Below are 12421 nucleotides of genomic sequence, written 5' to 3' on the forward strand. Positions count from 1 at the left end.
TCGAAAATCGTCCCAGCCCAGCACAGTTTGACAGCCACTGCGCTGGCAACTTCATTTGGGCTTTGTCATGAATAATAAAACGCAAATAATTGTTTAATTAATTTATTACATTTATTCTACACAAAAAGTATCAGTGTGCGTGTTTGTGTGTGTGTGTGTGTGTGTACTGCGCCCATATTCAGCCTTAATTAATTGATTTACTTTGCGTTGAGGCACGTCCTTGTCCTTGCTGGCCCAAAATAAAAATAAAGAGAGCAAAAAAAAAAAAGAAAATCATCCAAAACTTCAATTGCCAATTAGTCCAAGTTCAAGAATCCAATTATTGAAGGTATCTGCAATTAGCAGCAGCATCATGAAAAGAGAAACAACAACAAACATATTAAAACATATTAACAAAGCACACGCACAAGCAAACTAATTAGCATAAATCAAATTAATTTATTTGCCGTTGCGGCCCTGGCCAACGAGCGACATCTCGCACCGCTCACAGTCGATAAAACGAAAATAAATAATAATAAATAATAATAGAAAATATATATATATATATAGCCGAAATATGTCACTGTGTGAGCATATGCCAGCAATAAATGGAGCATTTAGCTTCTTTTTTTTTTTCTTCTTTTTTATTGCAAATAATTTAAAGTTTAATGATTGTGGCAAGTCCATGGAAATGCTGCTAAAGAGCTTAAGGTTAGGCTGTCCCTAGCGGACTGTGAAGGACTGGAGAATGATGAATGTGATGAGATATGCATGAAATATGGATTGCCTGCACATCTATAAGAATAACTTATAGTATTTTCTAAATTATTCATATCTAGCCTTTATAGAGCTAAAGAAATTCGGCAAAAATCAAGTTGAAAGGGATGATAAATATATGATATGGATATGATAATGATATATATATATATACGTAACTCTAGAGAGAACATAAAAAATAGATGATATGGATAGAGGATAAACGGTAGAGCATAGATGAATGAGAATAGAGAGTAGAGGATAGATGATAGAGGAAGAGAGTGGAGGAAGGATAGGGAATCGAGAATGGAGAATTGAAAATTGATAATAAAACAGAGAAGAGAAATGAGAGAAGATAGAAAACAGAAGAGAGTGGAGAGAGGGTAGAGAATTGAGAATGAAGAATTGAGAATAGATGAAAGATGAAAGAAGAGAAAAGTCGAGAAGTGAGAAGATAGAAGAAAGAGGAGAATGAAGAGAGGATAGAGGATGGAAAATAGAAGAAAAGAGAGAGTGGAGAGAGGATAGTAGAGAGAAAAGGAGGGCGGAGGGCATATAGAGGATAGAGAATAGAATATTACGATATGAATTATTTAAAGTAGTTCTTTATTAATATCAATAGCTTCTTTTGTTACATCTGTCATTATCTATATATGCCTGAAGGCCTTTGTCGCTCTGGCTTAACAAATTGTTATTTAGAATTAATTCTCGATAACAACAAATAAATAAATAAATAAATAAATTTATATATATTTATATTATATATACTCATATATAAGAACCCTTTCTTAATATATAAATAAAGTAATCATGAAGCTGGATAAAAATGAAGTTATTCATTATAAGAATTGCAATTACTCGCCTCAGATGGAATCTTTAATTGAAATTACTTTAAAATTAACCCAACAAAACAAATTATAGCCAGAGTTACAGCTCGTGAGTGTAATTAGTAACTTAATTAAGTCTCAGCCTTATGATATATTTCACATATAAAATATACGGACTTCCAAGTCATAAAGAAACGAAAATCGTTAAAAATACATAAAGTACTCGCTGAGGCAGTGCGGTATTCCCTGAACTTGACCTCCAATGCCGCTCAATCAGACCAACAGCAGCAACAACAACAACAACAACAACAACAACAGCAACAAGCAACAAGCAACAGACAAAAGCAACAGCAATAAAATGTTGTTTAAACACGTCTCGAATCGCAGCTCTGCGCTCGCCCGAGATGCTGCCTATGCTCTCGGCTCCTCATGCGCAGAGCTCCGCATGAGTTACACAGAAGACAGATTCGAGTTTGGCTTATATTTGAATACCCTAGAGTTCGACTAGAAAAAGTCTACGGCGTATATACCCTGAGCGAAGATAATTTGGGCAACTTTGATGCTGCTCAAGTTATGGTAAGAGTCTGAAGCGAATATGGACTACGCCGGAATGAATATATGTGTATATTCCTGGGCATGATTAACAGCCAGGTGAAGCAGGCTCCATTCGTTTACCTTTCCGGCTAATCATCCGTTTGCCCGTCGGTCTGTCTAAAGTTATTTAACGGATAACAGATAAATGTGTCCATCCGTGCGTGTTTGTCTGTCCGTTAGCCTACTACTCGGACTGTCTGTCCATCCGTCTGTCGGTATTTCACTTATAGTGTCTATCCGTCCGTCTACAGATATTTAACAGATATTTAAAGACATTTAACAGATAACTAATAAATCTGACATTTGCCTTTCCGTCGGTCTATTATTCGGACTCTCCTTTCGTCCGTCTTTCTGTCACTATAGCTATGTGTCCTTTCGTTTGCCTACCACTCGGAGTGTCGGTCCGTCCGTCTATCTATCTATCACTCGGACTATGTGTCCTCCGTTTCCCTACCACTCGGTCTGTCCGTCCATCTGTCTACAGATATTTAACTGATAGTTAATAGATAACTGATTAATCTAACTATCTGTCTTTCCGTCTGTTTATTATTCTGGTCCGTCCGTCTTTCTGCCTCTCTGACGGTCTATCCGTCCATTTGACTACCACTCTTACTGCCTGTCCGTCCGTCTGTCTATAAACAAATAAGTGATAAATCTGTCTTTCGTCTTTCGTCTATTTACCACTCTGACTGTCTGTCAGAGATGACAGATACATCTGACTATCTGCCTGTGCGTCTGTCTATCCGTCTTACTTCCACCCCGTCTGAGCCACAAAAAGCGCAAAATCTAGTCAGAAATTAAATCCAGTTATAGTTAAATATCAAGTCCCTTAAATAGCTCATCATCTAAAAATCAATTTAGCTAGGGATAGCTGCTCCGATTTGACAACATGAATAAATATCTAAGGCCTTTAAGTTATACCCAGGCACTTCGGCTCTTCTAGTTAACTAAGACTCTCATCTGTCACTGAACAAATTAGAATTATCTGAAAATTATTTAATTACTGTTAAGTCTTAATGGTTTTAGCTCTAGCCATAAACACTCAATTGCCGAGTTCCCATAGCTTTTATAGACATATTTGACGTCATTTCGAGTTTTGCAACTACAGATCATAAATCGAGCTAAAGAGAATTACTTCCAACTGTCAACTATAGCATAAACAATTGTCACACTCTTCCAGATATAGTAATTGATCTGAATATTCTGCTAAAATGAAGTTCAATTTCTATAACTAGAAATTGGTTTATATGTGATGAATTGAAATCTTATCTATATGGAATTATTATACCAGGCACCTCATATATCATGGATTCATTCTTTATTCAGTGTAGAAACTTTTCGTTTTTCCTGAATTTTTCTTAGCTGTCTATCTACAAAGCCATACAGAAACAGGTATATAACATATATGACATATGTATATAACATATATAGCATATATTATATAGAATATATATGTCATATCAGTGCGCTATTACGATATATACATGTGTATTACAAAAGAAACAAATAAATCGTAATTCAAGGGGTATTCCCATGAAGACTCTACCTCGTTTTTTCTCGACTGCCATTCAATTATTCATATTGTTTTAATTTGTATTTTTGTTTGGGTTTCTGGGGCCATTGATCGGCGGGCTTATTAGTATTTCTGGTTGTATTGTAAAACGATTTCGGGCCCCTCATCAAGTCGAACGCGGAAGCGGAGAAACATAAATAAATACAAGAAGAACAAGCGCTGCCACGCACACGGCATAAGAACTAAGCAAAATATAAGATAAAAAAAAAAAGAATGGAGGAAAATCCCACCAAAAGTAAATCTAGAAGAACTCCAATTTGTATCTTTCGGTGTTTTTTGGTGCTGTCGTTTGTAAAGTAATTGTGACTTGCGATTTTTAACGATTTACGTGTTGAGTCTGTTCCGCAACGCTGAGCGCAATTATAATTTAGATACTAGAGCGTAGAGCCAGAGATACAGATGCACGAAGGCAACAGATACTGGCCAAGACAAACAGGGCTTAAATATATTCTCCACATGTATCACAGCTTAGTCTGGAAGAGAGACAGAGAGGGAGGGAGAGAGATGGATACAAAGGGATAGCTAATTGGAGATACAGATAAATGGTTAAGGTTTTGCAACAAACACTTCAAAATTAAGACTTTGATCTATTTGTGAGATACGAAAGACTGGCTAAGCTTAGCTGAGAGTAAGCGCAAGAGAGAGGGAGAAAAAGAAATATGAACAGAACGAATTGCAGTTAGAGATCTGAATAGGGCTGAAATCTTGTAAGTGACGCAAGGGAGAGAGAGGGATAAAGAGGGCATATAAAAAGAGCGAGAGGGGGCTGAGAGACAGAGAGAGAGAGAGAGAGAGAGAGAGAGAGAGAGAGAAAAGGAGCGATAGAGAGAGAAGGAGAGATAGAATGAGATAGAGAGAGAGAGAGAAAGAGACATAGAGAGAAAGAGAGAGAGAGAGAGCATGTATATACATGTCTTCTCCCTCAATTCCCTTGAGAGAGCTCAGCCAAGGCCAATAATATAAGAATCCATTTGTTTTAGGTATTTTAGAGGGAGGAAGAGGGAGAAGGGAGAGCTACTAGAGTAAGTTACGATCAGAGCTATAAATAGATCAAGATACCTGGCCAGATATATTTGCTGTCTTGTTAAGAATGTTTTAGAACTAGAACTACGAACCAGAGACTTGGCAGAGTCAAGACTGGTAGAGAGAGAGAGATTAGGAGAGAGAGGGAGATAGAGAGAAAGAGAGATTAGGAGAGAGAGGGAGATAGAGAGAAAGAGAGATTAGGAGAGAGAGGGAGATAGATAAAGAGAGGGATACAGAGATAATTTACACAAATCTCATTTGAGGCAGCGCACATAGCAATTATATATTAGATATTTAGTTAGTAACGCCCATTGGCCACAGCATTTTGGCCAGATAAGTAAGCCAAAAACTACCAAATTTAAATAAATGCTTTGCCATTTGTATTTCGTGCTCCTTTCAAATCTCTTCACTTGAGCTCAAATCTTTCCATTTTAAATAACCAACAGCTAAAGTTCATGTCAAAAGCAATTCATTAAATTGCTTGCTTTATTTTCATTTTTAATGAAAAGTCTGACAAGAGTTTAATAAGCTATTTGGCATTAAGTCTAAAACTCGTATTCTATATATACATATTTTTTATTCAAGTCAATTTTTGGTTGTCATTTATAATTAAAAAGTTTTTTTTATACATTTTTATTTGTCTATATATTTTTTAATTTATTTTGTTTTCTTTTTTATACCTGTCTCTTTTTATATTTAACAAGCAATTTATTTGGCAGGTTTTTAGACTGTGAGCATATGCACATATGTAGATATATCCAGAGTTTCCTATCAAGCACATTTTTGGCATTATTTTGAATTTATACTTATATGGAGACCTTCAGCTATAGCAGGCTATAAAAAATGCTGTCATTAAAAAAAAAAAATCCCTCTAGGTATACACAAAGAATTTTGTAAACAAGTCTTAATCGATATATTCAATATGTATTTGTGAATGCCTCTATAAGGAAATACATCTACGTCAATCTTAAGCATTTCGTCATCATCGTCTCGAGCTAGATTCTGCTCTGTTTTTAAAACGATTAGAATGGCATCAATTTAGCCAAATTTGCATACTAGCCTATGTTATATGCATGTACATATATAATATAAATATAATATATCGGGTATATAATATACGGAAGAACTCGCATCAATTGCCAAATGAGGAAGAACTGTATAGAGCAGCTCTTGAACGGAACCAGGAAAAAGGCAGATCTTGAACTTATAAATAAATATATGAGCACATATAACACCAAGATACATATATTCACATGTGCATATGATCCGTGTATGTGGGAAAGTACGGCTCAATTAGCGATCAGCTGATAAAAACTCGTGCAGCTGCACAGCTGAATTCAAATCGCAAGTCTATAACATAAATCTATAGTAAATGCATTAAACAATAAACAATAAATACAATATAACTAATACACGCGGAAGAAGAAGAAGCAAAGCAATACGCAAAATATTTCCGGTACAATTTATTGTGTTTTTTTTTTTTCCCCCTCCTCTTCGCATTTATCTCAAGTCAAGCCCATCGATCATATTATGTTAATTTAGCCTCTGATAGAAAACAATATAAATCAAAATTTTTGTTATTTTTGTCTATATATATAGACATTTTTGTTTTTTTTTAGTTTTGTGCGTGTTTTTTTTTAGCCACCTTGACCGTGTGCCACGGACAAGGCTGCTAATTGGCCACGATCCACAAATTTGTGGTTAACAGCTCGACGTTAATTGCTGCGCGGGCTGCGCAGTTTGCACCTGAAACGGAATTAAATGCTACAAATCCTTTGCACACTTACCTTGGTGGCAAAATCATCATCCGGCTGCTCAGCGGGCGGCGCCATTCTATGACAGTTACGTTGCTTCACGTTACGTTTCGCTGCGTTGCGTTGTGTTACGCTTGCTTCAGTTACAGTTAGATTTGCAGTTACCGTTGCATTTGCTGTATGCTAATTGCAGATGATTATGATTTGCACCAACAGGCCATAAATTGTCATGCTTTTGACTTAGAGCACACCAAACAAACGCACAAGAAACGAAAGAAAACAACAACAGCAAAACTAAAAAAAAAAAAAATGCAAAAACAAAGATGCAACAAGTGTTCTTTAACAGAGCTCTTGCACTTGCTTAGCGACAGCTCAATTGACGAACCGTTTCGTCTTGCGTTTAGTTTATAACTGACAACAAAGCCGATCGCTAACAAGTTCAATGCGTTCGCCTTTTCCTCTGCCGCCGTCGCCGTTGCCAACGACTTTGCTCTCCTCGGTCGCTTTCGTCTCTGCCGTTGCCGACGCTCTCCTTCCACATCTTCGCCGTCTTAATAGACGGTCACTTCGCCGTCGCTCTCTTCGTCAAACTCGCCGTGCAGCTTCAGCTTCAGCTTCAACTTCGGCTTCAACTTCGGTTTCGGCTTCGGCTTCGGCTTCGGCTCTCGCCGTGTCGCTTTCGTTGTAACTGAGGCTTGACTCATTTGTTCTGTTGCCATGGCTTGCGGCTTAGGTGAAACTGGTTCTAGTTCTGTTTAAGTTTTGGATTTTGTTTAGACTTCGTGTTTCAGCGACAGTTTCCAGTTAATGTTAATGTTTTATTTATGTTTATGTCTATAATTATTATTGTTTTTGTTACCTGGCTTACGACATCAATTGAACTTGTTGCTTGAACTTTGTCTGCCCCCAGCACCAGCCTTGCGCCAAGCTAAGAGAGAGAGAGAGAGAGAGAGAGAGAGAGAGAGAGAGAGATCATTTGAATGTGCAAACGGCAAATGGCAAAGCCGGCGCTACTGCAACAGCAAACGTATTGACATTGACCACAAATGGCTAAAGCACGATGCATGCAACACTTGACTGTATGCGGCTCTCTCTCTCTCTCTTTCTTTCTCTCTCTCTCTGCCGCTCTGTAGGCCCCTCGGCTAGACTTGCCGAGCTGCCTCCGAGCTGCCCTTGAAACTCGCAACGCTGCGTTGCACACAGCTGAGCAAAGCACATCGTGCGCGCTTGCGCATTTCTCACACTTGTTTCTCACTGTTGTCGCTATACCCTGTACAATTCATCATTGTAATTGTGTCAATCATTATTAATTCTTTCTCAAGTTGCCGTGGACTAGAAGGTTCAGTCGAGAACAGAATTTTTCTGTTAGGTATTTGCTATGGAAAGTGTAAGTATTTCTAGAGATCAATGTGCGAGATCAGCACGAGAATACTCTAAGATCTCTTAGAGAGATCTTAGACAATACACCTGCACATACTATTGATCTGTATATCTAAGCACATTTACATCTATAAATCTCTACATGTCTGCTTCTATACATCCAGCCATCTTGACATCCATTTATACATCGCTACACCTATACATCTCTATATCTCTATATCTGTTCATCTATTTATCAATACTTCTATCCATCTTAACATCTCTACGCCCATACACCTAAACATCTATTCATCTATATATCTATACATCTCTATTTATACATACTTCTATTGATCTCTTCATCTTTACACCTATACATCTATATATCTGTATATCTATAAATCTCTACTCTAATACATCTATCTTTACATCGATTCGCCTAGCTTTCAGCTTTATTCTTGGTACAGAGCACCTTCTAGTCTGTCACGCCCAATTCAATCCATTTTAGTAACGGCCAATGCTCATATGCTCTGCTGCTCACCTAAGCGAGTTCGCTATATCATTAACAATACCAGTTTGCCACTTAAGTTCGTTCTGAGAGTAGATCCCTATCTAAAGCTATAATAGCATTCTTCTTTAGCAGGCCAAAGTTCTGCATAATACACATTGTCTTTTCAAGCTCTAGGTTCTCATAGTTAGTTGCATTATTTATCGCCTTTGTGATGCACTTGCATATGCACTTTAGTGCATTTGCAATTCGTTGCATTAGATTTGCGACTGTCATAATTATGGCTTTATGATTGAATGTGCAACGCGGTGACACGTTGCCTGACGGCCACCGGATTTTTAATTTTGATTTTGATTTTGATTTGAAGCCATAGCAAAGTTGAGGCGTATCTAACAGCGGCCACATTTTAGCTGCATACCCTGTAATTAGATAGGCAAAACTAGTGCGCTGTATTAGACTGTACAAAGGTGATTACAAAGCGTATTTGAATTGGTTTTACTTTATTTTCTTTGACTGATCCTTAATTATCGATATGTTATACATTTTTACAATCGATAATTATGGGTATAAAACCAAGGTAGTATATAGTATCCATAAAAGTCTCAAGACTCAAATATATGCCATATACAATGTATCTGTCTCTCATGCATATCCATAATCGATACATATCGATAACAGTTATCGGAACTTAGGGTATCTCTAGCGTGAGCACTACCGTCCTGAAGCCGCTGTCGATTGATTGTTCAGTTTTCTAGTTCGAGTTCGCCATTTAGTTGGGCTTAATATGGAGTTTCGGTTGCATTTTAAGTTCAATGCAAACTAGAGAATTGGCCAAAGCCCCGAGCCAAAAGCAGAAACTTAAGAAAAACGAGGCTTTTCGATACCCACTGCCATTCATAGTCCAATAATTAACGAAATTAAGTAAGTTGTGCGTAATTAAAAGCGCGGCATGCCAAGGCTGAACACTGAGAGCCACAAGCCAAAGAGGCGAGAGGCGCAAGGCGAGAAACAAGAAGCGAGAAGTGAGAAGTGAGAAGCGAGAAGCGAGAAACGAGAGTCAAAAACTGAAAGTCAAATGCCGCCCGCTCAGCAAATTAATTATGCATTTGGATTTTGATTAAAAACTTTAGCAGTCGCGCAATGGCGCTTGTATTCGATTATAAATAATAAATCTAAGAGCACGACAAGCCCCACAACAAATGCCCCAAATACCCCAAATGGCCCCTGTCAGTCGCTCAGCTTTCGCGAATTCGGATTACACGCATCCGCGCATCTGACATCAGCTTGATGGCTCTGGGACTTTGCTCTGACGCTGTGCAAGTGCCGAGGATTACTACTCTGGGTGCTTGACAAGAAAAGAAATTGATAATTAGATTAGAGATATATCTTAAGGGGAGCAATTACATTCATATATTTTAGTATAATGTTGAATCTGTTCTTATATAAAAAGTCTATACAAATAAGATGAATTCATAGACTCTTAAGAGCTCCACCACAGCCATGAACTCACTCGACCTTTACTTGACTGTAACTGGGCATTTTTCGGTCGATTTCCAAATGTTAAAAAATATATTTTGAGTCACTTTCTATGGGTACAATCGTTTGGCCTTGAAACTCTTTTCAAACATATACATAAGTATAAAGTATACATTTTTGATCTCGTGCTCACACAAAGCTTCAAGATCTGGGCTAAAACAGCTTTACGTTAGCTCTATTTGATATACAATCACGCCCACTGAAGCGTAAGCTAGAGTGGCACAGTTACTAAGTTTTGTTAAACTCCTCTACTGAGCGTTTTCATGCAAGCTTATCTATTATACAGCTATCCAATGTATTATACAACAAACTGTGCATTATATAGCGGTGCTTTGTGTTAAATACCCGATTGGTGTGTGTAATATTTTGAGCGGAACAATTTTTTGAACCATGAACTGAATTAGAGATTATATTGTGTCCCCTGTCATTTCGTCTTTGCCCAATTTTTATAGTTTCATGAAACAAATCTGAATAAATTCAGCATTGATTTTTAGCTAATAAAAAAAACAATTAAAAATCGATAATTATCGATAATATGCACACCCTCTCATTGAAATCACTACTCACATGCAAATTGATACTATCGATTACCTACAGGTTATCTACATCATTGACTTCGTCTATATCGAAATCGATATTTGCCAACACTCCAAATATAAATAAATAAATATTTTCAATATAAACTTCATTCATATCCAAATGGACACATATACATATATATATGTATATGTATATAGCGATATCTATGGATACCCTAAACGGTAACTCTAAACGGTAACTCTATTCACATTCAAATTAATATTTATCAACAATCCAAACTTCATCTCAACTATAGCTCTATTAATAATCAAATCGATATTTATCGATTATCTAGTTAGTGTCCCAACGTTAGCTTCATTCATATCTAAATCTGTATTTATCGATATTAAATCAATATTTGTTGACAATCTAAACATAATCTCAACGATAACTCCATTCACATTCACATCGATATTTATCGATACGCTAAACATCATCACAATGAAAACTCCAATTCCATTCAAAATAAACCCGTTTTTATTGCAGAAATGAACCAATCGAATCAACGACGACCTGCCTTGGCAATGCAGATGTCGATGTCAGCAGTGAGCGCCTCCAGGGCCTCGACCGCCTTGCCGGAGGCGCTGTGGGTGCAGGAGTTGCTGTGGGTGAAGACGGCCGGGATGCGTTCGTTGGTGCTCTGCGCGATGGTCTTCAGGGAGGAGCGAGCGCTGACCAGATAGACGGTGGCCTGCACATAGAACTTGGCCATGCAGGACTGGCGCAGCACCGCGTTCTTGTAGCCCTGGCACTTGTTGTAGGTGCGGCCCAGCGAGTAGCCGCCGAAGACCAGCTGCTGCGTGGCCTCGTTCACATCGCTGACAATCTCGGCGGACTCGTGGGCGGCGCTCAGGCCGCACTCGTGCAGCTCCTGATGCGCGGCATCCAGCACGCTGCCAATCTGTGCATCCTGCTCGGCCACACACTCGGGACTCTCGACGCGACGCGACTCCACCTGCTCGACGGCCTGATCCAGCTGCTCGTGCGGCTCGACGACAATCTCCTCGTACTGGTGGATCAAGGCCTTGGCCGCATTCTCACCAATCTGCGTCATCTCGTCCACGATCGTCTGCAGCTGGCCGTCCAGTGCCGCCGGCATCGACGCGGGCTGGGCGTGGCCAACGCTGGCCAGGCACAGCCAGAGGCACACAACACTCGAAATGACGAACTTCATATTGATTTTCAGCTTTAACTTGCCCACTGCCCGGCTCTGCCTTGCTATTTATACCAAATCCTTATCGAGACTCTGATACCGTTTGATTGTAAATCGTCAGCTATTGATCATAAATCAAATACTTTTACGAGCCCCGTCGTATAATCGACTAGTTCATTGATCGCCATGATTGCGGGCTACTGCGAATATACAAATTATGCATTTCTTATATTATTTAACTATTTATGAGCTCACTATTCTAATCGGAAGATTCCAAACTCCAATTGATTTCGAATGTACATAGTGTATCTCAGAATACTCAAAATTGACAAATTTTACATTTGAAAATTGGCGTTAGAACATCGAAAATGTAAAATTGGAATGGTTCAAAATGTTGTACATAGGTGTCGGGAGACTCTAGTGAATGAAATCAATTCTTTATATACAAAAACTATTCCAACTCTATGCTCTCCAGTTCTGGCAAGATTTTCTTTCAACTGAAACTGAAGAAGTCAACTCTAGAGCATATCGCAGGAAAAGCTGAATAAGATTTTTGTACTTTGTGCATTTATGGGGATTACTTTGGGGAACACAAAATAGATATCCACGAAAAATGTATTTTTACTTTATGGAAAGAATTAAAGAATCCAAAATATACATTCATGTTAAATTTATTTTTGAAAAACTTACAAAATTAGTGAAAAAATTAATAAAAGTAATACTAATAGATTTAAAAAAAAAAAAAAAAAAAAAAAAAAACAAATAATACTTTCAAAC

The 12421-nt window shown here is 38.1% G+C and overlaps 1 protein-coding gene and 1 long non-coding RNA gene across 2 annotated transcripts; both read right to left on the bottom strand.

The window, feature by feature from the left end:
- Nucleotides 1-89: 89 nt before the first annotated feature.
- Nucleotides 90-6983, bottom strand: LOC149090647 (uncharacterized). Its single transcript, XR_016197530.1, has 2 exons — nucleotides 6543-6983; nucleotides 90-332 (listed from the first exon to the last, which is right to left on the bottom strand). It is a non-coding gene; the product is annotated as an uncharacterized LOC149090647 (long non-coding RNA).
- A 3967-nt stretch (nucleotides 6984-10950) lies between these two features.
- Nucleotides 10951-11700, bottom strand: LOC115565023 (uncharacterized). The gene has a single exon (XM_030389960.2). The coding sequence runs from the start codon at nucleotides 11663-11665 to the stop codon at nucleotides 10994-10996; it is 672 nt and encodes a 223-aa protein (XP_030245820.1). The 5' UTR covers nucleotides 11666-11700; the 3' UTR covers nucleotides 10951-10993.
- Nucleotides 11701-12421: the final 721 nt, after the last annotated feature.

This window comes from Drosophila navojoa, chromosome X (genome assembly GCF_054131105.1).
Source record: "Drosophila navojoa isolate 15081-1374.11 chromosome X, UAZ_NAV_1.0, whole genome shotgun sequence".
In the NCBI taxonomy this organism is placed as follows: domain Eukaryota; kingdom Metazoa; phylum Arthropoda; class Insecta; order Diptera; family Drosophilidae; genus Drosophila; species Drosophila navojoa.